Raw genomic sequence first — 26,946 nt, forward strand, 5'->3', positions numbered from 1 at the left:
GCCAATTTTACTACATTAACAACATTAAACTTGTTGTTTCCACATGGATCAACAGCTTGGTAGGAAAAACTTTGACAATGGACCTTAGGAAGCTTTCTTCAATAGTAAAAGACTCGGAAAGTTTCCTCAGATTCAGTTGATCTCTTCCCCGTCTTTAATGTAAGACTCCCACTATTTGATCACCCAAAAACCTCACGCTGCCGCAGCAGCTGGTTAAAAGGTTTGATCATCCTGTTGGTTCGTCCCTAGGTCCTCTCCATTCATCAGCCAAATCTTTTCTTACAAACCAATCACAATTAAAGTTGCTTTTCACAAGCAGCTTCATGTCTGCATCTCCATAATTATACCTAACCATTAAAAACATTATTTTAAAAAATAATTATCTTATCACATCTTTACACGAATTCAAACTCCTACAGCTAAAACGGAATAAACTTTGTTGCAACTTCAGTCAACAAAGACAGGAGGTAACAAGGGCAGTCATGAATAAAATCGTAATTGACTTAATTTAAAATTAATAAAATATTATTTTTAAATATAAATATAAAATTAAATAAATAATAAAAAATTATATATATCGGATTAAAACAAGTTTACTTAAAACTTAATCTCGATTTAATCCTGTCGAATCGGATAAAAACCGTTAGTTTTGAGTTGAGTTGAGTCGTCAACCTAACCTCAGACCAACCAAACAACCTCTTCAAATCTATATTTCAAAAATTACGTTTCTACCCATCAGATTCTGATAAGCCTTCCGACAATTAAAGTACGCTTCTTGGAAGGGTAATATTGTCAATTCGTTTATGCAGCAAAACCCAATACGGAAAAGCAGTTCGCAAAAAACATAATATTGAACTCTTTATATGATCGAATCAACGATTAGGTGAAGGCCGAGTGTAAGTTAATAAAAAATGCGTGAAGCAGGGGATCATAATAAATTTATGTGGCTTATAAAAAAAAAAATGGGAAGTTTCCGACAACACACAAAAATAATAAAAAAATTTGAGTTAGAGGCTTCCTGCTTCAAGAGAAAGAGGGCTTCTCTTTCTTTCTTTCTTTCTGAAAAGTCACAGCTAAACTAAATCTCGACTAAAACGCTGCGTTGCAGAGTCAAAAGCCGTTCATTTGAGCCGTCGCTCCAATTCCAGCTCTTCTTTTGGCGGGAATTCGAGTTCCCATTCTTCCATTTTTTATCGTTGAAAAACAAAACCAATTGAAGCTTGATTGATGTGATTAAAGAGAGAGATGGGATTGTCGGACAATTCGAAGGGAGTTATATTAGCAGTGGCTTCGAGCGCGTTTATCGGCTCCAGTTTTATTTTGAAGAAGAAAGGGCTCAAGCGTGCTGGCGCTTCGGGTACTCGCGCAGGTCTGGCTTTTTTCTTGGTAATTATTTTTAATCCTTTATTTTATAGGTCAATATCGATTGAGGCTTCGTTTGATGGACGGTGAAAATAAAAATAATAATAAAAGTTATCGTAATTGTAATTGAAAAAAAATTTAATGAGAAATTTATGCTGAATTTATGTCACTGGAGTTTGGCATTTGGCATTTGGATTCAATTGGTTGCGGTGAGCTCAATCGCACTGCACTGGAGGTGAGGTGGAATCCTAATCTAGCTTGAGTTTGCTTGCTTTGCTTAATTTTGTATCCATTGTTCTTGAATGTGTTCACTTAGGACCTTACTGTTGAATTTGTGACATCCATTTTCAGATTTAAAACCTTCAATTTAGAAGGAAATTTAGGGAAAAAATGGGATATGTCCAATCAATTCATACCGTGTGCTTTCTTTAGTGTTTTGATTGGATAATTAATTAGTAAAGAATTTCCCAATAATTCAGAATTTTTTATTATGTAAAGGTTTAAACTTTTCAAGTAGTAAGATTTAATGTGTTTTTGATTCTTATGTACTGCATTGTTCGATCAGCAGATAGCTATTGAGATTGTGCAATACAAAAATGAATAGTATTATTAATGAAATTCACTTTCTTTTTTGTGTTTGTATGTATAATGTAGGAGTTGGAGGCTATACATACTTATTAGAGCCACTTTGGTGGGCGGGCATGATAACAAGTAAGTTTATTACTTGCTGTAAGATTATTTTTTTCTCCGAATATATAAGAATGAAATCACGTTCCTTCTTAAATTGATTTTTGAGTTTCATTTTTGTGAACTCTTTTTTTTGGAAATAGTGATTATTGGAGAGGTTGCGAATTTCGTGGCTTACGTGTATGCTCCTGCGGTTCTAGTTACCCCGCTTGGTGCGCTAAGTATAATTGTGAGGTAAGCTTCTTCTGTTTGCGCTAACTTCTTTAGATTTAAATCAGAATTATTTATTTATATGTTTATGGTAACTGACATGCTTGATAAATTTGAACAGTGCTTGTCTGGCACACTTTATGTTGAAGGAACGAATTCAGAAAATGGGGATTGTAGGATGTGTGTCCTGCATTGTAGGTTCGGTAGTGATTGTAATTCATGCACCACAAGAGCATACTCCAAGTTCTGTACAAGAAATTTGGACTCTAGCTACACAACCAGGTTTAGATCTTTTCTTTATATTTGTTATTCTTTTCTGTTCAACTCTCATCATGAGTAATTAATTATTGCTCCTTTTCTTGTCTATGGCAGCTTTTCTAATCTATGTAGCAACTACACTTTCAATAGTTTTAGCTTTGGTTTTGTATTTTGAACCTCGTTATGGGCAGACAAATATACTGGTTTATTTGGGAATTTGTTCCTTAATGGGTTCTCTTACGGTATGTAGATCTCCTTATGAACTTCTATTGACACTTTTGAATAGCTCCATGGTAGTTACAATGCTGTAAGCATAATGTAACAGCGTTTCTTGGGTGCTGTCACAGGTTGTAAGCATCAAAGCCATTGGAATTGCTATAAAGCTTACATTGGATGGGATAAGTCAGATAGCTTACCCCCAAACTTGGTTTTTTCTTACAGTTGCTTCAATCTGTGTCATTACACAATTAAATTACCTAAATAAGGTTAGTGTTATTGATTATGTGCCTTGGTGGGTGTCTGTTCCTATAAAATTTAAGCTTCTTTTTTAACTTCTTTTGAGTGAATGACCACCATGGTAATGAAATACATATCCTTTACCTACTAGCTGGCATACTTGTGTCATAGGGTACATTAATTATTGCATATCAGGTATGGCAACTTAATCAATTGAATTCATAATTGACCATATAGATAAAAATCTCCTATTCTAAATCCGAGAAGTACTTACAATTTTTAAATATATGTGATAAGAAATTTACATGCAACGTGTTGCTTCTTCCAAAGTATCCTCTGTTGAATGAATTCTGCATTTAATCCTTTTGTATTACCCGGCCAAACTTAGTTACAGTTGGTATTTGAACATGGAAAATATCCTTGTATGCAAAATCAGCCCTGAGTATATCTATGACTATTAGCCTTATCTTTTACTTCTCATGTAAGTCACAATGCTTTCGAAGACATTTATCTTTCAAATAGAATGGCTGGTTGGCTTTTGTTTTTGACTGAAGAGTATGTGGCTTTGTTGTAGGCCTTGGATACATTCAATGCTGCAATTGTTTCTCCTGTATACTATGTGATGTTCACAACTTTGACCATTATTGCAAGTGTAATCATGTTTAAGGTAAATTATTTAATTCATCCCTCTTGAATTTATCCTCAACTACAGGAAATGATGAGCACAAACTGAACTGAGTGTGTTATCTTGTTCTTTTTACAGGACTGGTCAGGCCAAAATGTGAGCAGTATTGCCTCTGAGATATGTGGATTCATCACTGTACTCTCTGGAACAATCATACTTCATGCAACAAGAGAACAGGAGCCACCTCCACCAGTAGGTATGTGTAGAACTTATCCTTTCCCCCCACTCTTTTTGATTCCCTTTTTTTTGGGCCAGAGAGGTCAAACTTTAAATTTCATGAGTTGCCCTCCTCCTGCTATTGACTACAAGGATGTCCTGTATGGGATGGGCCATCCCCACCCCACCATTTCACTTGTTTCCTTGGTTGAGCAAAATGAATTTGGACTCCCTTGTATGTGCCGGATAACCATACATGTTGAAACTTTATAGATATTTGAACTACTCAGGTAGACTTTCATTGAATTGCATGTGCAAAGTGAGACTGCAAACCTGGAGTTTCTTCAACTTTCTATGCAACCTGTTTGAAAATGCTTTGTCAACTATTCAAGTAAATAATCATATTTTGTTGGCATGTTAGCCTTTTCACTTGAGCTTATGGTAGAGCCTTTACATTGCAGGAACTGTGACATGGTATGTTAGTAGCGATTCCATGAAGAGCCCTGAAGATGAACATTTAATCACTCTACGCAGTTCAGAGTATTATGAGCCATGAGTTTTCTCCTTCAAAGATTAGTGTTCTGATCTCTGTTGGACGAACATTAATCTGGATAGAATATGTGGAAAGCCAGAGAGTTCCTTGTTCTCAGACAAAATTTGGGGATGTCAACAAAAGCCAGAAAGGTAGTTTCCGAGATGCCTTTCCCTAATGACTCGCTAACAAGACTCCAAATGGAATCAGTTAATGCTTCGTGAATTCTCGCATCATTGTCAACTTGGAACGAGGAGTTTAATGCAGTATAAATTCCCATTTGACAGTGGTGATCTCATTCCCTTTGCCATGGTAATCCATCTCATCTGTACATAAAGAAAGCTATTCTTCTTTGGTTGAGGGGTTGTAATGATTCGGGTTTTCTTGATTCTTTTAGAATTTTCTGTGAAGTGTGGGTCAAAATTCTTTTGGTTTCTAGTTTTTATTCATACAAAAAATCTTTGCCGTGATTGAAGCTTTTGGTGCATTAAAATGAAGCTTTTGGTTATCTGTCCATAACTTTCCAAACATTTGGATTCCAGGAATCGGCTTTAGAAGTGAGCAACACCTTTCTAAAAAGAGAGGCTGAGGCTGAGAAACAGATGTCTGTCGTTTTACAAAAATAACAAAAGGTTAATCCAATTCCAGCCCAGTTGCCCTTTGGAAAATGTCTCTTTGACTGCATAATTCAAGTCTAATTTAACAATTACTACTATTAATTACTAATTAATGTTTTTATCATGTATGGGGTGTAATTGAGTTAAATCAAATTGATATGATAAGAATTTTGAATTCAATTTGGAATTCGTTTGAAATTTGCTTAAATTCGATTTAAGCTTAATTTTTAAATTTGAGCTTAATTTGACATAAGAATTAAATTATTTGAATTTATTTAATTAAATTCGTTTATCAAATAAAAAAAAAAAATAAGTTTGATTTTCATGTTTGATTTTAAATTTAATTATTTATATTTTAAGTTAAATTGATATATATAAAAGTAAAATAATAATTTTTTAATTAAAATAATTAAAATATAAAAATTTGATTTAATTCGTGAGTTATTAAAAATTGTGCGTTAATATGCTTAAATTTAACTCTTTCAATAAATTAAATTGTTTGAGTTTGAGTTTATTTTTATAATAATCAAATCGAATTTAAATTTTATTTAAATCAAATTTAAATAATTTGCAATTATTGGTATCTTATTTATTCCTCTAATCACGTCCACTAATAATTATTAGACTAATTCATAAAAAAAAATGAAAATATCATTTTTAACTTTTAATTTAGTTTTTAAAAGTAAAAATATAAAAGTCTCTCATTAATTTTTTAGATAAAAATATAAAAACAAAAAATAATTGTCATAAATCATGTAGTTTGTTTATAAAATATTTAAATTTTAATTTTAATTATCAAAATTCAAAAATTAACAATTAAAAAAATAATTAAAATTATTCCCAAAATTAAACCTCATAATTTAAAAATTTTATGGGGTGTATTAAAAAAATCAGCCACAAACATATATAAATATTTATAAAAAAAAAATTCTACCAATAAACTTTTAAAAAATAATTCTTTTATATCGAATGGTTCACGTAGATTTCAATTCCCATGAAAATACAGCAATCAGTTTCCCACTCCGATAAGGAAAAGGAAAACAATTAACTTCGAGGAATAAAAGTCCCAACATTCCATTTTCATCTTATAAAATTTCCTCGACCGTCCGATCAAATCCCATCATCTATAAAAGCGCTTCTCCTTCACTATCCTTTTCGCTGCCATCTAACGCAAGCTTAAACAACCAAAACAAAAAACGCAAGCTTTGAAACAAAGCCAGCGCACCCTCCCGACAAGAAAAGAAAGATCATGGCGGCAACTGTCTCTTCTCCTTGGGGAAAGCCCGGCGCGTGGGCTCTCGACGCCGAAGAACATGAGGCTGAACACCAACAACATAGTGGCGTCGTTTCTTCCACCGAAAAACTCGTGGATTACCCTACTTTAGCCTCCGCCGCCACCACCAAGGGCAAGAAAAAGAAGGGCCAAGCCCTATCTCTAGCTGAATTTAATACCTACGGCTCTGCTAAGCCGAGTGAGCCAACCCGTCTCACTCACGAGGACCTCCTCGGGCTCCCTACTGGCCCTCGCGAACGCTCCCCTGAGGAACTCGATCGTAACCGTGTTGGCGGTGGTTTTAAATCCTATAGTTCGAACAGATACAATGCCAACGTCGATGATTCGTCCAGTAATAGTAGATGGGGATCTTCTAGGGTTTCGAATAGAGATTCCAATCGAGAAATTGCTCCCTCACGCGCTGATGAGATCGATAATTGGGCCTCGGCTAAGAAATCGACACCCACTGGGAACGGATTTGGGGGTGGATTTGAGAGGAGAGAGAGAGGGGGAGGATTCTTTGATTCACAATCGAAAGCCGATGGGGTAGATAACTGGGCAGCTAATAAGAGTTATAAAAGCGCCAATGAGGCACCGCCACGGAGATTTGGTGGGGGTTTTGAAAGAAGAAGCAGTTTTGATTCACTTCAATCGAGGGATTCGCCGAGGGATTTGGATAATTGGGGAAAGAAAAAGGACGAGAGTGGCAGTGCTTCTGGTAGTGGCGGAGTTAGGCCAAAGCTTGTACTTCAGCCACGTACGGTTCCTGTAAACGAGGAGGGTAAAAAGGAGGCGACTGTTGCCAAGCCCAAAGGGGCAAATCCTTTTGGCGAGGCGAGGCCGAGAGAGGAGGTGTTGAAGGAAAAGGGGAAAGATTGGAAAGAGATTGATGAGAAGCTGGAAACTCAGAGGATTAAAGAGACAGTGGCTGTTACAGAGAAAGAGAGAGGAGGAAAGGCAAGTTTCGGGAATGGACGTGCCCCGGTGGAAAGGAGCTGGAGGAAGAGTGACTCTGTTGAGGCTGCTGCTGATGCTGATCAACCCCAAAGGTTTGTTTAATTAGCTGAAATTTGATTGCTTGGTTAATTTGAGATATTGCTATTTTTGTTTATTGTTTAAGGCATCCATAAATTGTGTAGGAGCGTGTTTTCTTCACTATGAAGCTTGTTGGTTTCAGATATTAACTGTTTATATATTTCCAGGGCATTTTGTTCCCTCTCATAAAGTTTAATACGTTTTACTTGATATGTTGGTTTCTTTCATGGTCTTACTTTTATTATTTCAAACTCATTTTGATCTTAAGAAACAGAATAAAAGTAGCATAATTGTATTTTTGCCTGCCACAATTATCTTAGAACAGTGTTTTCCTATGTATGTAGCAATACTTGAACTGTATTTCTTTTAGGCTAGGGATTCTAGGAAATGAATTTGATTTTAACTAGATAAATGCACGTATAATCATGCATCTTTTTTCATCTCTCCTGTTTGTATAGGTGTTTATGATAAATCTAAAGCATGGATACTGAAGTGTTTCCATTCTAGTGAAAGAGTTGGAGTACTTGTTAGTTGTTATACTTTTCCATAACCAGATATCGTGGTAATTAACAAACTGATGCTTGTTTTCAACAGCCCTTTCCCCTCTAAAAAAATGCACATACATTTTATCTTGTCCATGCAAAGCCTGCGTGTCAGATCCTTCTTTTGAATTCAGGACCAGTTTGAGTTCACTTTTTTGTAAAACTTTGTCAGTTCATTAACTGTGTGTTGCAACAACATGACATGCTAACTCTGAATTTTTTTTTTCTTTTGGGATCCAGTGGTGAGGAAATGGAGAATGGCCATTTTGAAGAGAATTGAAGATAGAGATTTACAAATTCGAAGCTTAGTTCCACAGAAAGCAAGAAGAAAACTTCTTTTGAACTTTTTGGATGTCTAATTTGTTGAGTTGATGAGACTTGTTTTTCTTTTTTTATGACCGTTATTGCTGTCAAGGCAGTATTTAAACAATTTTGGTAGGCATTGAATTAGTTGCATTGGCTTGGTCAAACATGTCTTGTTTGTAGGAGTGTTGTTAATAGTTGCCCATGCTATCAGAGTTATTATTTTTTGTTGTTTTCTTTTATATTGTGAGCATGAGTTAAGATTATAATTGTTTTGGTTGGTGACCAAGTAAATCAATGTTTTATTGTTCATGTATTAATTTTTTTGTTCTTGTTTCAATGTATTATTGTTCATGTTTTAAGTTTTTGTTCTTGTTTACTTTGGTCTTTGAGCGTGTCATAGAAGATTCTTATGCTCTCCACCATTTAGAACTCTTAAGTTTGAGCTTATAGCCTATTGGAACCTTTTGGCAAGTTTATGAAGCACACATCGTTTCTAAGTTTTAACCTAACACATTTAACGCAAAACCCGGCCAACTCTAGGAGAAGCCATGTTATTTAGGCATTCAAGTGCAAAAGTGATAAGAACAGTGTAGTGACTTTCTAAAGACACATGTTGTGCAGAAGAAACCATTGCAGTAGACTTGTTATTAGGTGATTTTTTCTCCGACCAATTTAAAATGACTTATGTTTGGTTTAACTGTAAAAAGGGTTGTCTGAGGTCAGTTATAGACATTCTGGGATGATAAACTTTTTTTTTACTAGGCATGGCACAACTTGATACCCTGATGAGATAGCTTGACATTTGCCCAAGTTTTATAAGATTCTCGCTCTTGAAAATCCACACTTTTCCAAACCCAGAAAACAGACAGAATTCTAGGGTTACTCCTTGGAGGTCGGGTGAATTCAATAAGAGACGCCTGGCGGCAGCTTGACATTTGCCCAAGTTTTAAGTTATGGTTGTAAATTGAGAGCTGTACAGGTAACTATTTATTGCACGTGCCCTATTTTCAAGGACATGTAGGCTTGTAAGTATGTTGCAAGGAATGGAGTTCTAGAGAACTGGGAAGCATGATTGAAGGCAAATTGGCCTGCAAAGCCAATGGCGTTGGTAGCTTCAGTTAAATTTAATGAGTTGGCTCAATCGAAAATGACGATGTTGTCACCTGTGTTTTTCTTCACGTTCCCACTATGGGGCTAAGATGTTGATCGATATTACAGCTTTCTCAAGCAATGCGTTCAGGGAAGCCCACCCCTAACCACCAGACTGGTTCACATGTAGACTTTAAAGCTGTGTTTATAAGGGAATCTACATGTGCACCAGACTCGGGGCAAACATTGCCCCCATGCTCATATTACACACGTGCAAGCGTACAATTTCATGCTAACATTCCACATTTGTACTTTTTGGTGAATCCATGTGAGTAGAAAAGTTTAAAGATGTGAAAGCTAGAGATCAGACTTGTTGAAACTTTTATCATGCTAGAGTTTCACAATTCACAGGAACTTTAATGCAAAAAATTAACAATTTTGTCTATAACTGTATTTATCTGTTAGTTGGCTGGGAGTAGTACATTAAAACTTTTTTTCAACTCAGAAGTAGTCTTATGATTTTGTTGTGACTTTCCACTTTCCACGTATTGGACAATGCCGGAGTACAAATGCCACTGGAGGGTACTGAAGCCTGAGTCAAAGGTTGCTCTTATTTTTGGGCCACTTGCTGGAGGACATATGGGACTGGTATAACCCTTTGGGAAGGCCTTCAAGGGACAGGAGACCCTTATAAAACTCTCCTGAGGGAAGGGACAACTGCCCTTCTCAACTCCTACAACAGCCTTCAATTCCCATACAATTCAATTAGTGTTGTCACACATATGAATTTGGCCCTGATGGGTTCCACTAGGGGCGTCCTCATCACTGCTTTACGATTCATAAGAGCTAATTCTGGCTCTGGCAGAGTCACCTGCAAATTAACCCCTTGCAAGTGATCTTTTATTATTTGCCACTGCGTTTCTGATTCTATAGCCTTCCATTTTATAATTCTTTGATTCGTATGTCATTTTCTTATCTTTTACCCATTTCTGAGAATAAAATTGGAGTCCCCAACTTCATACAATATTGGCTATATATGATTCTTTTACATTTAATGGTTTTACAGACTTCACTAATTTCTTTTCCACTTAATTTTCAAATTCTAGTATTACTTAGCATTGCAAATTCAATTGTTCATTCTCAAAAGATTAGGAAGCCCACTTCATTCAAACCTTGAAAATAAAATGGAAATGACTAGGGGTTTACTTTCTACTCCCTTACCTTTTTTCTATATGCTATTTAGGAAAAGCATGAAATAAACTTTTAGACAAGGATTGTTTTTCTTTCTTGTACTTTAACTTTTTTTTATTTTATACATAAAAAAATTACGGTTATATGATTAAAATAATTAATAATTAATAATAAATTTATATGAAATTCGTGAAAAAATCATATGAGTAAATGTGAGTTGTAATTAATAATTTTATGTTAAAATAAATTATATTTAATGATTTTATACAAATTGAAAGTTAATAAATTTATTATGGAATGATATTTTAATGAGATATTAATAAAGATAATTAGTCGAGATTTTTTTTGTAAGATGAATTTATTTTTTGACAAAAAATTTGGATGACAATTCTTTCTTGTGATGATGTGATAGTTGAATGTGTATTGATTTAACAATCATAAGAATTGATCTGTAAAACAATAATGAAAGGAGGAAATTTCTTCCCTCGTGTACCACGATTGGTGTTGAAGATAAAGTACCTTATCGTTAATTACAAAATTTAGCAAGATCAGTGGTCAGGAAATGTTCTTCATTGGTCCCAGCCACTACAAACGAAAAAGAATTTGCTTTAACATATGCCCCATCGGCTCTCACCATAGTCGACCAATAAGCCACAAGGCCATAAGAAATCATGCATACCCACCCAGTATTTGTTGTTTTCCTGGTGGAATAATACGAGTAAAACGTGTGTACCCAGCAACACTATACTGATGGCGTCAAATCAATATTATTATGCTTAACATTACACAAAATTAATTTGATAAAGGCGTACCCCAGAACTACCTTTCGTGTATCCCTGGATCCAGGCCAGGTTCAATACCCAACAGAGTTAATGCAGGTTCACACTAAGGCATGTTCCAACAGTAACTGTGAGGAACCATGCATTTAAATTCAAAACCATAAAACAAAGATGTTTGAAGAAAATGAAACAAGCGGAAAGTTTTTCTTTATTCTTTGCGTCGTATTGTATTTTTCTTGGTGATCAAGTTTGAGAGAATTAAGTATGTAAACGAATAGAGTTTTTGATGAATCATTTATGAATATATTTGATTTTTATTAATTTTATATTTATTTATTAAATGAATCGATCATGAATAATGATTTATTTGTTTATGTATATTTACAAATAAATTTATTTATGATTTATTTAAAATTCGTTTATTTTATTTATTTATTTTTTATTTATAATAATATTAATAAAATTATATTTTTATCTTTTATTTTAATTTTATTTTAAGATTTATTTAGATTTATTTATATTCGTTAAGAATTTATTTGTTTAAATTTAGTTGATTATAATTTGTTTATTATTTATGATTATATTTATTTATATATATTTATGAATATATTTATAAATATATTTATTTAATATTTACAAATAAATTTATTTAATTTAATTAAATAAATAAAAATAAAAATAAAAAATTTATTATTTAAACGAATGAATCTAAATAAATAAAATAATTTTTTTAACTAAAACAAAAATACTTTTATAAATAAATATAAATATAAGTTCGTTAATTCACGATATATTCGTATATATATTTATAGGTAAAAAGATAAAGGCTTCGCGAATCGTGACTGTTTGAGGTCAAATCATTACTTTCACGATGCATTACAATCATCCTTTTACTTTCTGACAGAAAAAAAAAAACTTATTATAATGGATAAAAAAAAAAAAGAACAAGAAAGATGGCGAGTGGGCATCAAACCCTAACAGAAAAAGAGCAAGAGCAGAGAAGATTAACAAATTCAATCTACAGATTGGAACCCTCCAAGGAGCTTTAAGGCTACGAAAGACTTAGCCCCATCTGATTATTTTACAATATCGTAGGTCGAAAAATTTTAAAATAATATTTTATTCACAAAAAATAATCAAACTTGAAAATTCCGATGACTTGCTGTCAGAGTTGTCGGTCTCAACTTTGAAACATGAGTAAACGTGGCACTTTAGATGCTCAAGTGTCCAACAAGTTGGCGTTCCTACTAAATTTTAGTATCTTCGTTCAAATCATATGATTAAATTATTAAAGAAATTATAGTTCAGTCGGCTTCTATTTATTTACTGAGGAGCAGTGATTCTATGCAGGCTGAAAAGAGTTGAATAAGGAAGCCAGATCCCTCCAATTACAGATATGGCGTCTAGCAAATCTTCTCCATTAAGGTTATCCCTGTATTCAACTTTACTGATTCTGTTTCTTCAATCGTCTGGCTCTCATTCCAAAACGAACCATGCTTTCTCCATCAAAGAAGCAACTGTGCAGGATCTCCAACTAGCTTTTGAGAAGAACCAACTCACCTCAAGGCAACTCGTTGAGTTTTACCTTGAAGAAATCCACAGACTCAACCCGCTCCTTAGAGGGGTCATAGAGGTCAACCCTGATGCTCTGTGCCAAGCTGATGAGGCAGACAGAAAGCGCAAGGTTAAAGCACCAGGTTCGCTGGGTGGCCTCCACGGTATTCCTATTTTGCTCAAGGATAACATCGCAACCAAGGATAAGATGAACACCACCGCTGGCTCACTTGCGCTGCTAGGGTCGATTGTACCCCGAGATGCAGGCGTGGTAACCAAATTGAGGAAAGCTGGGGCTATTATTCTAGGAAAGGCTAGCTTGAGTGAATGGGCTCATTTCAGGGGCAATAATGTGCCCAGTGGCTGGTGTGCTCGGAGTGGCCAGGGAAAGGTGAGTTAGGAACTAACATGTTTTGAAACAAATGAACCTGGGATATTGACAACAGGGAAAGGAATTGGTATAGAATTTTGATATACAAATAGAAAGTAAGATTAAACAAAGCTGTGAGGTTACGAGTTTATTTATAGACAGCAATAGAATTGTATACAAAAACATCCTAATGCTCTTGTCCGTAGTTTGCTATACTTAATTTGGATTGATCACCAAATATAATTTGACTTAGAAACATAATTTCCTGAGCTTTTTATTTTGCAGAATCCTTATAACCTTTCAACAGATCCATGTGGGTCAAGTAGTGGATCAGCCATATCAGTAGCAGCAAATATGGCAGCAGTAACACTTGGGACCGAGACTGATGGCTCAATCCTTTGTCCATCTAATAATAACGCCGTAGTTGGCATCAAACCTACTGTTGGTCTTACCAGCCGAGCAGGAGTCATCCCTATTACTCCTAGACAGGACACTGTTGGGTATGTGCTATTAATCTTTTCGATCAAGACTTTGGATTGGCTCAGTGACTGCCCTAATATAAGATTAACTATGGCTCATGATCTGTTGAATTGAAACAGACCAATGTGCAGAACTGTGGCAGATGCAGTATACGTCCTCGATGCCATTGCAGGCTTAGATTATAATGATAAAGCAACCATTGAAGCATTAAAGTACGTTCCACATGGTGGCTACAAACAATTTCTAAAGCCTGATGGTCTCAAAGGGAAGAGATTGGGCTTAGTGAGGAATGTATTCTTCAGTTTCGAGAACGAACCTCTTTATACTGAAGTTTTTGAGCGTCATTTCTCCACTTTAAGGTAAGAAAATGTAAAATTCTCACATTAGTTCCATACAGTTATTGATGAAACTTGTGATTAACTCAATATAATTTCTGCAAATTAAGGCATGGAGGTGCTATTTTGGTAGAAAATGTGAACATATCCAAGTTTTTGGCTGCATATAACTCCAGCATAGACTACGAATCCATAGCAATGGCTGCTGATTTCAAATTGGCAATAAATTCTTACTTAAAACAGCTCGTGGTATCTCCAGTGCGATCCTTGAAAGATCTTATTGCATTCAACAACAAATTCTCAAACTTGGTAAGTATTCCAGCAATCAACATATTGTCTGAAGAACCAATGAATATGGCCAACAATTTTACACATTTGATGCAGAGTGACATGCTTGAGTTTTTGGGTCATGCAGGAAAAAATCAAGGAATATGGCCAAGAGCTTTTCGTTGACGCTGAAGCTACGAATGGCATCGGCAAGAAAGAGAAGGAAGCAGTATTAAATATGGCTAAAATGTCAAGAAATGGATTCGAGAAACTGATAAGAGAGAACAAGCTAGACGCGTTGTTATCACCTTTTGCATCAATTTCCTGGGTTTTTGCAATGGGTGGATACCCTGGTGTTATTGTCCCGGCGGGATATGATACAGATGGGACGCCATTCGGCCTTTGTTTTGGAGGACTGAAAGGCTCAGAGCCAACATTGATTGAGATTGCCTATGCCTTTGAGCAGGCAACCAAGATCAGGAGGCCTCCTTCTTTCAAGCACTGAATCTATTACTGCTGGGCTGAATGCTAGCTTCAAACATTAAAAAAAAAATTGATCATGTTCAATGGTTGATTCATGTATGCTTTATTTACATAATTTTATATAAATAATCAGTCAGGCCCTTTCTTTGTTTGAAAATAGAACTGATCACTGAAAAACTAATTTTTTTTTTTTTTAAGTTAAAAAAAAAAAGGAAAGACATGATTCCAATCAGGCTGGTCGGTGGTCTGCTTTGGCACATGCTAGAATTATTATATGACTACATGCAATTTAATTATTTGTGTGTTTTTTTTTTTTTTACAATACAAAGCGCGTGCTGATTCACATATAAATTATCTAGATAATCATATTCTTCTGAGTTTGATAATTTATATATTTATGTAATATTTTATATAAAAATTATATATTATAATTTATATTAACATATAAAATATTATATTATTTGAGTTTTATTAATTCTTATGATTCAACTCTCAACTAATGCATAGTCGTTAAATATAATAATATTCAAATTAATCAATCTTTTTGACATTTTATTGTAAAATTTTGTAAATCAACATAATTTTATTAAGTAATCATAAAAAATAAAAATTATTAAGTCTTTGGTAACCGATACCTCACCAAAAAAAAAAAAAGAATTCTCTAATAACATCTCATTCAACATATATATATATATATATATAATATTAAAGGTTCATCTTGAAAATTATAAATTATAAAAAAATTATACTAAAATATATTGTTGAAAATTGCTATTCTAAAAATAAAACCTAACAATTTTACAAATAAAAAATATGACTAAAAGTAAACTACAAAATAAATTTCTTATAAGATAATAGAGACAAAATTGAGTAAAACAAAGTTGAAGAATAGTCAAATTCAATTTACTTAATAATTTTTTTGAAAGAACATTTGTATTTATATTACTATCAAGAGACATTATCATAAATGTATTAAAAAGTTACTATTATTAACCATATAACATAATAAGTAATAAAAGATATGAAATTAATGTTATTTTTCTTTCAAAATTACAAATATTGAATTCTTGCCTAATTTGTTGATAAAAGACAAATTATAAAAAAAAAATTATACTAAAACATATAGTTGATAAAATTTTTATTTTAAAAATAAGACTTAACAATTTTACAAACAAAAAAAATGAATAAAACCCCAATAAACTTATAAAAGAATAGCAAGTAGGATTATAAAATAATTTTTTTTTAAGATAATAGAGATAAAATTGAGTAAAACAAAGTTGAAGAATAGTCAAATTAGATTTATTTAATATTCTTTTTGGAAGAACATTTGTATTTATATTATTATCGAGAGACATTATCATAAAGGTATTAAAAAGTTACTATTATTAATTGTATAATGTAATAAGTAATAAATTACATGAAATTAATGCTATTTTTATTTCAAAATTACAAATTTTGAATTCTTGCCTAATCTATATTTAAAAAATAAATAAAATAAAATCTTTCCTAAGTTAATGATATCATTATTATCAACAATTAAATGGCTAATTTCTCTTTCCTTATTTACTACATTAAATTTTATTTAATATTTCATGAGTAATTAGAATATATGGAAATATATTTATGAATAATTAGCTCTTTATTTAGTTTCTATTTTTATTTACATTATTGACCAAATTAATTTTAACTTATCCATATATGATAAAAATATTGAATATTTAAAAGGTAATAAATATAATTAATTTAGTCTAACGTTAGACTGAAGTTTTGGTTTTTAGTGACGTAATTTTCTTGTAGTTAATTAATTATTTTTTAAGTAATAAAAATATTACTATAAAAAATAGTAAAAATATTTTAAATAAATAAAATGAATTTATTAAAAATACATGATGATTTTTTAAATTCATTCACATGTAAAAAATAATTGAATTATTTTCTTTTTTAGCAAAGACTTAAAAGTGCTTTACCGACATACATGAATCAGTGTCTAATTTTCTATATTCTTTTAGATGTAACATTCTAAAAGAATGTCCTTATCTAGTAATCATCATAAGTTTGTTTCCATAATTAAATTCGATTAATGTACAAAATCAAAGTTGATTTTTTTTTTATTTTGCAAAATAGTTTTAAAGCATACATGAATTTTGGATTATGCCTTCCATATTAAAATTCGTCTTATAAGGAAATCCACCATGTAATCCGACCACCAATTTCCTATTATTAGAGCTATAATATTAAACTGATTTAACCAAACCAAATTGAGTTTTTTACTTTAAAATTGAAAATTATGTGATGATAAAGAAAAAAAAATTTTCATTACTGTATAATTTCCTTTTGAATTCACTAAAGATAGTAAAAAAAAATTTCTTAAAAAAGTATTTCAATTATTCTTATAATAATTTTTTATTAATTATCTTCTTGTTAAACTTAACCTTTTGGTAATATAAATTCATAAAACAAAACAAGTTATCTCCTATGTTCAATATTCAATATTCAATCAAAGTACTGAAAACTGCATTATTTTTAACGAGTAAAGGCATAGAAAATGAAAAGAGGATCGATCATCACTTCGATTTTGGTCCTCATCACCATGGCCACCTCACCGGTGTATAGCCGGTACTACTCCAAGACGGTGCCATATGCACCCATGGCGGAGAAAGTAACCTATCTACACTTCTTTTTCCATGACACTCTCAGTGGGAAAGATCCTTCTGCTGTCCTGGTAGCCCGTGCCAACATCACCAGCGACGACAAGTCACCAACACCATTCAGCAGCGTCTTTGCCATAGATGATCCCCTCACTGTAGGCCCTGAGCCGACCTCGGAGGTTGTTGGGAATTGTCAAGGGCTCTATGTGTCTTCTGGTAAAGATATACCGACCCTGGTGGCTTTCTTTGATTTTGGCTTCACCAAGGGCGAGTTCAATGGAAGCTCCATCAGCGTGTTTTCAAGGAATCCGATTTTAGAGACTGAACGGGAGCTTGCTGTGGTTGGAGGAAGGGGGAAATTCAGGATGGCTAAAGGGTTTGCACAACTTAAGACTATTTTCGTTAATACGACTAATGGTGATGCCATTGTTGAGTATAATGTAACTGTTATTCATTACTAGGATTACTAAGATTAGGGATGAGATTAGCTCGGTTGGACCGATTTGTTTAAGTGCAATTTGATTTTTATAATTATAGCTTAAATAAAAACATTTAATCGAATGATTTTTTATTTTTAAATTTAATAATCGAATTAATATATTTTTAATAAATTTTTAAATACAATAATATAATATTTTATATTTTAAAAAATGATAAACATGACATTAATGATTAAATTATAAAATGAGTTTTATTGAATGAAAATTATATATATATATATATATATATATATGTTCTCAAAGTCACAAATGTGTGCATAGCTGACCAGACTATTGAATTCTTGGCTCTCCTTTGGGTAAAAATGTCCTGGTTTGACTCTAGGAAGGCAGAGATGTGGTGATAATTAATAGAGAAGTAGGTAGCTTACATTATATTGACTATAACCATTTCATTTTGAAAATCAGACAACTTTCCTTAACTACTCATGTCCCATTGCTCATTTGGTTGAACTAAACTCAAATTTGCAGAGAAGCAAGCAAATTGATCAATTGACTATTCCCCATTGAAAGTTTAATCAAATTTTTTTTTCATGATTTTTGTTTATATAATTAAGTTCTATAATGAGGACTTTGAAGTTGAGATTACCTCTTTCAAGAATAAGATATACTTTAATCACTTTTTTTTTTTTTTGATTGAGTAAGATGTAATAACTAGTACCAAAAATATTTTCAATTTGTTTATTTTAAGTTATCAAGTCGATCCTTTTCTATAATCATATATTCATATTCATGTAAGAAAATACGAATGAAAATGAAAATATGTCTCAAAGGTTATTTAGATTTGACAATTCAAGTATTAATATTATATAAAATATTAATAATTTATGTATCCGTATCGTATTTTATATAAAAATTATGTGACATAATTCGTGTCAATACGAAAATATAAATTATATTTTTTAAATTTTGTTAAACTTACTTATGGTTTTTATGAAAATTTAAATTGTTACTCTTATATTTTTTAATTATATCATTTTTATATCATATGTTTTAAATTATCATGATTATTAAATCCAAGATATGAATAAATTTCAAAAGCAGGCCCAATGAGATATGTCCATAACTCCATCACCATCTAAATAAAGGCCATAGCCCTACGCCCATTGCATGATAAAATTTAGGAACTCCTTCGGGAAAAGCTGGACCCATCACCGACCCATTAAGGAAGTTAATTCGCTTTTCTTCTTTTGTAGTTAAACTGCCTTTGAATCTTTTTCTTTTGGTCTATAAAAGGTTTTGTGTAGTGGCAGATTGTTCAAATTCAAAGCAAAGGTTCTCAGCTTCTTCTCTCTTCTTTTTTTGCTTGAGAGATTTGCCTCAATTTTCTTGCTAGAGATTGGCATCTCTGCCACAGAGAAAAACGAAGTGAAAGATGACCAAGCTAGGCAGAATTCTAGTGATCATCTCCATAGTTGCAGCAACGTCATGGGCTCAAGGCTTTCATGTAGAGAGTTGGGCAACAAAGCTTGAGGCCAAACAAGAGACAGTGACCAATCTTCAATTCTACTTTCATGACACACTCAGTGGCAAGAACCCAAGTGCCATTAGGGTGGCTCAAGCAGCTGACACTGAAAAATCGCCTACTCTTTTTGGAGCCTTGTTAATGGCAGATGATCCACTAACCGAGTCTCCTGATCCCAACTCCAAGCTGCTCGGCAGAGCCCAAGGACTTTACGGTTCAGCTGGGCAGACAGAGCTAGTCCTAATGATGGCCATGAACTTTTGCTTCACCGATGGGATATTCAATGGTAGCTCTATAAGCATTCTTGGCAAAAACTCAGCTCTGAATCCTGTTCGTGAGATGCCCATTGTCGGTGGAACCGGCCTTTTCAGGCTGGCTCGTGGGTACGCCCTCGCAAAAACTCACTGGATCGATATTACAACCGGTGATGCCATAGTTGGCTACAACGTTACCATTGTTCACTAGGATTAACATGCGTACCTTATTTTCTTTTTCTTTTGTTTTATTGTATAATTACTTAAATACTGTGTTTTGATCTGGACTCTTGTTCTAACTAAAATATTTCATTAAAGTTAGAATTTAATTGAGTTAGTTATCGAGCATAAATTTCCTTGCACAGTTCGAAAGGAACAAACCAAAAGGAATTTTGTAATTATTTTAACTTAAGCTGTGGGTTGATTTCGATTGTGCCGCTTTTGTTCTTTTCTTTCTCTTTGGCCCAAATTAGTTTTGTTATTAGAACCATTGAAGAAAAGTAGTGAAGATAATTGGCCATTGCAAGGTGAATTTTTATGGACTGCCATGATTCATTAGCGTAAGTCTGACAAGACATGCACCTTAATTTTTCACTTTTTTTTTTTTTTTGTTTCTTTGTTATCATAATTTAATGTGTTATTATTGCATGCCAGATCAGAATCAACATAATTATTCATCAAATAAATTATGACAGATCCAATCTCCATGAAATTTGCAAACGATTCGTATAGAATTCTTTGTTAATCAAATATAAAATGTTACCTTAAGCTTTTAAATTAAACAATTTACTGTTTTTTTATTTGATTTAATTTTATTGTAATTTATTGATTATTTTTTATTTAATTATAATTATCATTTATATTTATAATTTTATAAAAATAAAAATATATTTTGAGATATCTTTATAAAAGTGAACAGTTTAAATGAGATGGAACATACGTAATTCAAAGTTTAAATCACGTAATTTAAGTTTTTGTTTTTTTCAGGCCAGACAAAATCAAAGATTGCAAAATGACAAGATACGATCTAGAAAGATCAGACAAGAGCTGACTGAAGAACAGATCCGAAAAGTTGGAAGAAATAGAACCTCAAACATCAAGTCATCAACCAACTACAGCACATCCCAACAACACCAACAACGCTATTGATACCAAAAAATAATTAGAGAAATGCAGAGTGGAATTTGAGGTCACTCATGACTCAAGTAGTTAGCCATGCATAATATAATTATGAATAAAAAGAAGCAATTCATAAAAAATAATAATAATAATTTTTCATGAATTCATGAAATCCGACATAAATAAACTTATTAGATTCAATTTAAGAAAATATGCATTCATAATCTAAAATTTCTTACGGCTATATATACATATATATATATATATAAAGCAATTCATGACTATGGTTTCATGGGAACAAAAAAATCCTTATGCAAAATATCTAACAAAGAAACTACAATCACTATAATCCCGGAAGATATTGTTCAAAAATTATAGAAATTTCAGCACCTTGCTTTCACTCACTATTGAAGACCACTGAGAGATGGCAATTTTAAAAACTTTGTCCTATCACCGCATGGCTGCCATAGCACAATTGATGTAACCTAAATTTCATCATTGTCCATAATGTTGGGAATAAACAAGTAGCTTCTTAAGTAGCGGAAGGAGAGCAATCAAAGCGAGCTGAAGCTGTTCTGAGCTATTTATTCGTATACTGACTTGTCCTGCGCCTCTGTTATTCAAATTGGCACGTGCTATTAAGTTTGTAGACCGTCCAATAGGTACCTGTGACTGTATATTGCATCCAATGGCAAGATCTCCATGCCAATTCATTATAGAGAGCCCAAGTGTAGACAGGGAGCGACCCAGAGGGTAGTCCTTGTCCCTCAATTGTGCTTCCAAACTGCCCCCATAAGCAAGATCACCACGACCGGTCATAGCACCCCCGGTCATGACTACCTGGAACCGCTTATTAGCAATCAATTTGTCTTCAATTTTTACTCCAGCTGATAAAGCATCACCCAAGTGTGTAACTGAGATGCCAGCTGTTGCCTTATTCTTCCTGAAATTACTAAACCTTGTCTCACTACGCAGAGTGTAGGCCAGGTCCTTTCCAATATTCTGCATATCAAAACCTAATGAAGTTGCTTTACCTTCCCCATGCTTTAAAGAACTGGTTAGTTCCATTTGGACATTGGCATCCTTTTTGTCCTTTGTAATCTGGCCAGAAAATGAAATGGGAATTTTATCCTTAGCAACAAACAATCTTTCTACATTAATACCTTCATAACCAATATCATGATCCCAACCATGAGTATCTAGAACAGGCCTCACAAGCCATGGGTTGGAGGAATCAAGGTGACGATACCGATGAGTAGGATTATCAGAATCGAACGAAGAAGGCAAGGCCGAATCTGGCATAGGAACTGGAACAGAAGAAGCACCACCACTTTCTTCTTCTGCATTTTCACCAACCTCATTAGGCAGATCCTTAGCTGCAGTAGCCATTTTCTTCATCATCTTTCGCCGCTTTTTCTCTTCCTTCAGTTGCTTTTTCATAAAAAGTTTTTCCCTATATTCCAACTCATCAAAATATGCCTTCTTCTGAGCTTTAGTAAGCTTTGCCATCTGTGCTTTGGTCAACCGCTTGAAAGGTGGCAACTCATCATATTCTGATTCATCCTCAGAGTCTGAGGATTCATCCAAATCATCATCTAAATCATCCTCATCACCATACTGCTCCTCAGGCAGTTTAACTTGGGGTCTTGATTGAAGAAGAGATGATAGAAGGAAAGGTAAAGGAGGTGTTCTTGTTCTAGCAGTAAAAGGCTTTCCTGGAGGAGTATCTTGCAACTTTAAAAGTGTGCTTGCTTCAGCCATAATTTTAGATGCAAACGAGAGCAACAACAAATGAGGCTTCCAAACCTGACCATTTGGCAACACTCTCTGCCCTGCCCTATTTGTTCTACATGCAGAGTGGTTATCCACTAATGAAACAGGATTCATTAGCCGCATATCCCCAGCCGCCTGACGAATAGCTTGCTGGACAACATGAGTGCGTTGAGTGACAAACATGTCATAACTAGAAGCAGTACCATTTGGACCATCAGGAGGAGCAGAAGCTGCATGAGTCAGAACCACAATTGCATTAAACCATATAGATGGTCCAAAGATCTCAGATATGGTGCGCAAGAGGGGCATATCACCAAAATCCCTGGTTTGCATGTCCAACCTGTCAAGGTACAACACAATATCTGGAGGTGTTTTCTTAATGAAACGCTTAACAGAGTGAAGGATCTTCTCATTCTGGCATTGGTCAGACCAGGAAGGCAGAAGGCCTGGTGTGTCAATTACACGCACCTTAATCCCATGTACGGTACCCACAACATCCTGAACCTTCTTTGTACCCGTCCGGAAAGCATCAGTACCAAATTTAACTTCATCAAATATTGAATTAATAGTAGCACTTTTACCAACTCCTGTCTTCCCAAGGACCATAATTGTACAAGAGAAATCAAGGGGTTCATTCCCAGCTGCTTCAAGCTGTTCTGCCATAGCACTTGCACGGTCAAAGCTGAAGGCACCAACACGGCCCCCATTTCTCCCCCGGAGCTGCTCAGCTAATCCTAGTCTGTACAAAACCTGCGCAACAACAACATTATGGGGAGTCTGCCCAAGCCTATGTGCAAGCCGCAAAAACTTAACTCTAATCAATTGAAGCTTTTCACGAGTCTCATCACTTTCCTCCGCCTCTCCATTAGCACGGTCTTCAATCTGCTGTGCCTGTGCCTGGGAGACAGTGCCATTTACACGGGGTTGTTGCACCACCTTAGGAGAAGGCTCCAACAACGGAGCAGCGCGCCCTAGGCCCATGGGACGAGAAAGAGGTGTAGCAGAATTTGTAGATTTTACAGATGATGAAGACACTGGAGAAGGTAGAATTTCACATTCTCTAGTCACGGGGGTATCTTGCTTCAGCTCCTGATCTGTATCTGCTCTATTTATGGACTCTTCAGCTTTTGCAGGCAAAGAAGACCCTGAAGCATTTTGCACTTCCTGCTCTAGAGTCACTTGGGTGCTTTGCTTATCTTCCTGATCTCTCTCAGCTTTCTTTTCAGATTCCTCAGTCACAGAATTATCAATAACTTGAACTTTATCCACCATTTCATCAGGGAGCTGAGATTGAAAACCATCATGAACCTCTGTTCTCAAATCAGTTTTAGAAGCCTCAATATTCTCATTCCTCTCATCTCTAAAATTTTCAGAAGATAAGTTTCCAAATTCAGGTACAACAGAACCTTCCACAGATGCACTCAGCTCAGACAGAGTATTTTTCAGTCCAGAGAGAGTATTTTTCAGTTCATCAATTTCACCATTATATTTTAAGTCCCATTCATCTGATGAATCTTTTACTTCACCAATCCTGTTATCTTCCGCCTCCACAGTAGTCAAAGTCTTGTTTGCTTTTTCACCCTCATCTCCACCATTCACTGAATCAAGATTGGCTGTGGCACCTTTAAATTCCACATTCTCTTTTCCCAGATATCCTGTATCAAAATTATCTGACTTCTCATTCAATTCTTCAACTTCATCATCTTGAAGCTTGACAATCATGCCAGCTGAAGTACCAGCAGGTTCCCCAACCTTTTCATCTTGATAATCAGTAGCCAGAGCATCCTCCCTTAATTCCTCACCCTTGACCTCTAGAGGCAAAACCTCCAACTTAGATTGCATTTTTACATCCTCCTCCACCTTATCATCTTCCAAAGTTTCCAATTTTTTGTCTACCAATTCTCCCTTTAAATATACCTTATCAGCATTTCCATTTGCAGGTTTCTGAATTACTGTATCAAACTTCACATTTGCTTCATCCTCGTCCCTCAGGAATTCTGTTTCTCCAGTACCACTAATATCAGGTACCTCCTTTGCACCGTTCAATTCATCAATCCCTGCTCCCATTTCAGTCCCACCCTCATCAATCTTATCAGACACCACCCCACCACCAACATTCTCCCCACCTGACAGTTCCTCCACTTTCTGCTCATCCATTAACACTGCCACATCCTCCTGAGGTTCCACCTCACTTGGAACCACATCCTCCTGAGGTTCAACCTCACTTGGAACCACATCCTCCTGAGGTTCAACCTCACTTGGAATCACATCCTCCTGAGTTCCAACCTCACTAGAAATCACATTCTCCTGATGTCCAACCTCACTTGGAACCCCAATAGCCTCTTCAAAGGTCTCAGCTTCAGGTTCTAAATTTGAATTCTCCTGAATTTCCCTTGAACCATTGTCACCAATTGTCTCACCATTTCCAATGGCAACCATACTGCCGTTCCCTAGTCCAGAATTTTCTCTCTGCTCCCACAAGTGCTCTTGTGTTTCAATTTCCTCCTCAAAAACCCCATCTTCAACATCCTTTGTTTCATCCGAACCCCCAACAGCCCTCTCCTCCCCTTTCTCATTGGCAACTCTTTCCTCCATAATTTTATTTTCTACCATAACAGAATCATCAACCATTCCTACCCCATTTTCCATTTTCACAAATGGTGCGTCAAAAACCTATATTCACCACAGCCATCAAAAACCCATTTTAAACAACATATCAATAGTCTAAAAACAACCTCCAAAAAAATCAAAACAATCAACCAAAGAAAACCCACAAAATAAAAAGCCCTCCTTTCCTAAAACCCAAACATAAAAATCCAATATTGATCCACATGTCAACAGAAAAAATAGATCTTTCCATTTCCCTACAATCAAAGAATCATTTCTTTTTCAAAGATATCCGATCCCAAGTCCATAATAAAGGTTACTTATTAGGGTTTTCTGATAAAAAGGATAAAAACAATAAATATAAATAATAAACAGATAAATAATAATAATAAAAGAAAGGTTACCCGGTCTTTTTGATGCTACAGAGAATTTCAGATAGAGAAAGGAAGGAAAAGGATCTCTGGGCTTTTTCAGGATAATGAGGGAAACGATCTTTGGTTACATGTATTTTATTTTTCCTCTGTCTTCATATATCTACTACACAACTGGTTTGGTCTTTGGGTTAGCAGAACTGCAGAAGAAAGGGTGTAATAATTAAAAAAACAAATAAGAGGATGATCAACGGACGAAAATGGGTGTGAGGGGTTGATCAAACGGTGGAAGATTGTTCATTGGTTTTATCGTGAAAGAAGCAGAATCACGGTGACGTGGACATAAAAAAAAGATGCAAATGGCCAAAAGAAACCTATGGATAGAGTACCTTCAATAATTATTCTATAATTTTTAATTAAAATGTGTGGGGGTTGCGTTTGACTGTGTCACGTGATGATACCTGAGTTTGATAATGAGAGCGGGCAATTGTGGGCCGTCTAATCTTTCCTGATTCCATGATTTTGATTGTTCCTACCCAACTCTTGATCATCATCATCGTCAACCCAGCCCAACAAACCATTGTTAGGGTTTAGGGGAATGGAATTCTCCCTTTTCACTATTTTTGTACAATCCCTTAGCGAGTTAAGTTTAGTTGGATGAGTAATGAAATTTATTGTGATAAAATTTAAAATAATAATAAAAATTATTATCATTATAATTAAAAACTTAATAAAAAATTTAATTTTATTAGAGTTAATATTTGAATTCAACTAATGATACGATAAATTTAATTATATATGAAAAAAATGATGAAATTTAAACGGAACTTAATCAAGAGAGCTTGTCGATTTGTTTGCTCACATTCATATTTGGAAAAAGTGGTCACCGGTGGATAGTTCAATTCTAAGCATTTCCACTGATGCTTTACCATCTGACGCAGACACGAAGCAGTTCATTTTCATTCGTCAATAAAATTTCTCTTTTGAGTTGGCCTTGTTTTCAGCAGAAATTTTGGGCAATGATGGATTAATTGAAAGTTTAAGTTTATAAAAAAGAGCTCAGGTATTATACAATAAGATTTATTTAATGACTATATTATTACACAATGGAACATGGTATTGTGCGTTTATCCAAATCCAAACCCTGTCTGAATATAAAAAACGAAGTTTAATGGTTAACAGCCTTCACCATTGATGTAACATGTTTGTGTAAACTTTCAATGCAAAAAAAAGTAACAACTACAAGTGTTAATTGACTAAAATTGGCAAATTCTGAGCTGCTATCTTTCCATTATTTTATGGCACAAAGCTGTTCACAGATGAAGAGATTCTGGTGCATTATCTGGAATTTTTTTCGTAATTTTCAAACATAAGATGCAAGTACTCTCAGCTTCAAAGTTTCAGACAGCATTGCGTTTCCGTAGGAATTGAATGGGACCAATGCTATTGAGTAGAGCTTCAGACCAAGACCTTAAACAGAGGCATGGGCTTACCAAGGCTTTCCTTTGTTTCACGTTGTTTTTCCACACATTAGATGGTCCAATG

At 34.4% G+C, this 26,946-nt stretch overlaps 5 protein-coding genes and 1 pseudogene across 11 annotated transcripts; 5 read left to right on the top strand and 1 right to left on the bottom strand.

Moving 5' to 3' along the window:
• The first annotated feature begins 964 nt into the window (after positions 1–964).
• Positions 965–4,821, top strand: LOC111297738 (putative magnesium transporter NIPA6). 4 transcript variants are annotated; one of them, XM_022892389.2, is made up of 10 exons: positions 965–1,386; positions 1,538–1,597; positions 2,017–2,073; positions 2,193–2,283; positions 2,381–2,541; positions 2,632–2,759; positions 2,865–3,002; positions 3,548–3,640; positions 3,737–3,854; positions 4,276–4,821. In XM_022892389.2, exons 3-10 carry the CDS (start codon positions 2,064–2,066, stop codon positions 4,368–4,370), a joined length of 834 nt encoding a protein of 277 aa, XP_022748124.2. In that variant the 5' UTR covers positions 965–1,386; positions 1,538–1,597; positions 2,017–2,063; the 3' UTR covers positions 4,371–4,821. The 4 variants fall into 4 exon arrangements, with proteins under 4 accessions (XP_022748124.2, XP_022748131.2, XP_022748110.2 ...); XM_022892396.2 differs by lacking the exon at positions 1,538–1,597 and having other exon boundaries at positions 979–1,386; XM_022892375.2 differs by lacking the exon at positions 1,538–1,597 and having other exon boundaries at positions 982–1,369.
• A 1,299-nt stretch (positions 4,822–6,120) lies between these two features.
• LOC111297769 (eukaryotic translation initiation factor 4B3-like) lies at positions 6,121–8,478 on the top strand. Its single transcript, XM_022892401.2, has 2 exons — positions 6,121–7,285; positions 8,054–8,478. Exons 1-2 carry the CDS (start codon positions 6,213–6,215, stop codon positions 8,091–8,093), a joined length of 1,113 nt encoding a protein of 370 aa, XP_022748136.1. The 5' UTR covers positions 6,121–6,212; the 3' UTR covers positions 8,094–8,478.
• A 3,618-nt stretch (positions 8,479–12,096) lies between these two features.
• On the top strand, positions 12,097–14,963 carry LOC111298736 (putative amidase At4g34880). The gene is made up of 6 exons (XM_022893462.2): positions 12,097–12,269; positions 12,529–13,123; positions 13,388–13,602; positions 13,702–13,941; positions 14,028–14,226; positions 14,333–14,963. Exons 2-6 carry the CDS (start codon positions 12,575–12,577, stop codon positions 14,687–14,689), a joined length of 1,560 nt encoding a protein of 519 aa, XP_022749197.2. The 5' UTR covers positions 12,097–12,269; positions 12,529–12,574; the 3' UTR covers positions 14,690–14,963.
• Positions 14,964–17,155: 2,192 nt separating this feature from the next.
• LOC111298737 (dirigent protein 4-like) lies at positions 17,156–17,776 on the top strand. The gene has a single exon (XM_022893463.2). It carries the CDS (start codon positions 17,213–17,215, stop codon positions 17,774–17,776), a length of 564 nt encoding a protein of 187 aa, XP_022749198.2. The 5' UTR covers positions 17,156–17,212.
• Positions 17,777–19,052: 1,276 nt separating this feature from the next.
• On the top strand, positions 19,053–20,036 carry LOC111298738 (dirigent protein 23 pseudogene; annotated as a pseudogene). Its single transcript, XR_016328503.1, has one exon. The product of XR_016328503.1 is annotated as a dirigent protein 23 pseudogene (transcript).
• Positions 20,037–20,818: 782 nt separating this feature from the next.
• On the bottom strand, positions 20,819–25,749 carry LOC111297780 (translocase of chloroplast 120, chloroplastic-like). Of its 3 annotated transcripts, XM_089745582.1 has the most exons (3): positions 25,435–25,748; positions 24,725–25,096; positions 20,819–24,661 (listed from the first exon to the last, which is right to left on the bottom strand). In XM_089745582.1, exons 2-3 carry the CDS (start codon positions 25,070–25,072, stop codon positions 21,146–21,148), a joined length of 3,864 nt encoding a protein of 1,287 aa, XP_089601708.1. In that variant the 5' UTR covers positions 25,073–25,096; positions 25,435–25,748; the 3' UTR covers positions 20,819–21,145. The 3 variants fall into 3 exon arrangements, with proteins under 3 accessions (XP_089601708.1, XP_022748141.2, XP_022748145.2); XM_022892406.2 differs by having other exon boundaries at positions 20,819–25,096; positions 25,435–25,749; XM_022892410.2 differs by having other exon boundaries at positions 20,819–25,287; positions 25,435–25,749.
• Between the last annotated feature and the right edge of the window lie 1,197 nt (positions 25,750–26,946).

This window comes from Durio zibethinus, chromosome 16 (assembly GCF_047325235.1).
Source record: "Durio zibethinus cultivar Kanyao isolate XHJ-2024 chromosome 16, ASM4732523v1, whole genome shotgun sequence".
Lineage (NCBI taxonomy): Eukaryota > Viridiplantae > Streptophyta > Magnoliopsida > Malvales > Malvaceae > Durio > Durio zibethinus.

Excerpts from the sequence above, each read along its gene's own strand:
- LOC111297780 (XM_022892406.2), bottom strand. The coding sequence starts at position 25,072 with ATGGAAAATGGGGTAGGAATGGTTGATGATTCTGTTATGGTAGAAAAT.
- LOC111298737 (XM_022893463.2), top strand. The coding sequence starts at position 17,213 with ATGAAAAGAGGATCGATCATCACTTCGATTTTGGTCCTCATCACCATG.
- LOC111297769 (XM_022892401.2), top strand. The coding sequence starts at position 6,213 with ATGGCGGCAACTGTCTCTTCTCCTTGGGGAAAGCCCGGCGCGTGGGCT. Across the intron at positions 7,286-8,053 it reads GATGCTGATCAACCCCAAAG|TGGTGAGGAAATGGAGAATG; the intron begins GTTTGTTTAATT and ends TTTGGGATCCAG.
- LOC111297738 (XM_022892375.2), top strand. The coding sequence starts at position 1,246 with ATGGGATTGTCGGACAATTCGAAGGGAGTTATATTAGCAGTGGCTTCG. Across the intron at positions 2,760-2,864 it reads CCTTAATGGGTTCTCTTACG|GTTGTAAGCATCAAAGCCAT; the intron begins GTATGTAGATCT and ends GTGCTGTCACAG. Across the intron at positions 3,855-4,275 it reads GGAGCCACCTCCACCAGTAG|GAACTGTGACATGGTATGTT; the intron begins GTATGTGTAGAA and ends TTTACATTGCAG.
- LOC111298736 (XM_022893462.2), top strand. The coding sequence starts at position 12,575 with ATGGCGTCTAGCAAATCTTCTCCATTAAGGTTATCCCTGTATTCAACT. Across the intron at positions 13,124-13,387 it reads CTCGGAGTGGCCAGGGAAAG|AATCCTTATAACCTTTCAAC; the intron begins GTGAGTTAGGAA and ends TTTATTTTGCAG. Across the intron at positions 14,227-14,332 it reads ACAACAAATTCTCAAACTTG|GAAAAAATCAAGGAATATGG; the intron begins GTAAGTATTCCA and ends TGGGTCATGCAG.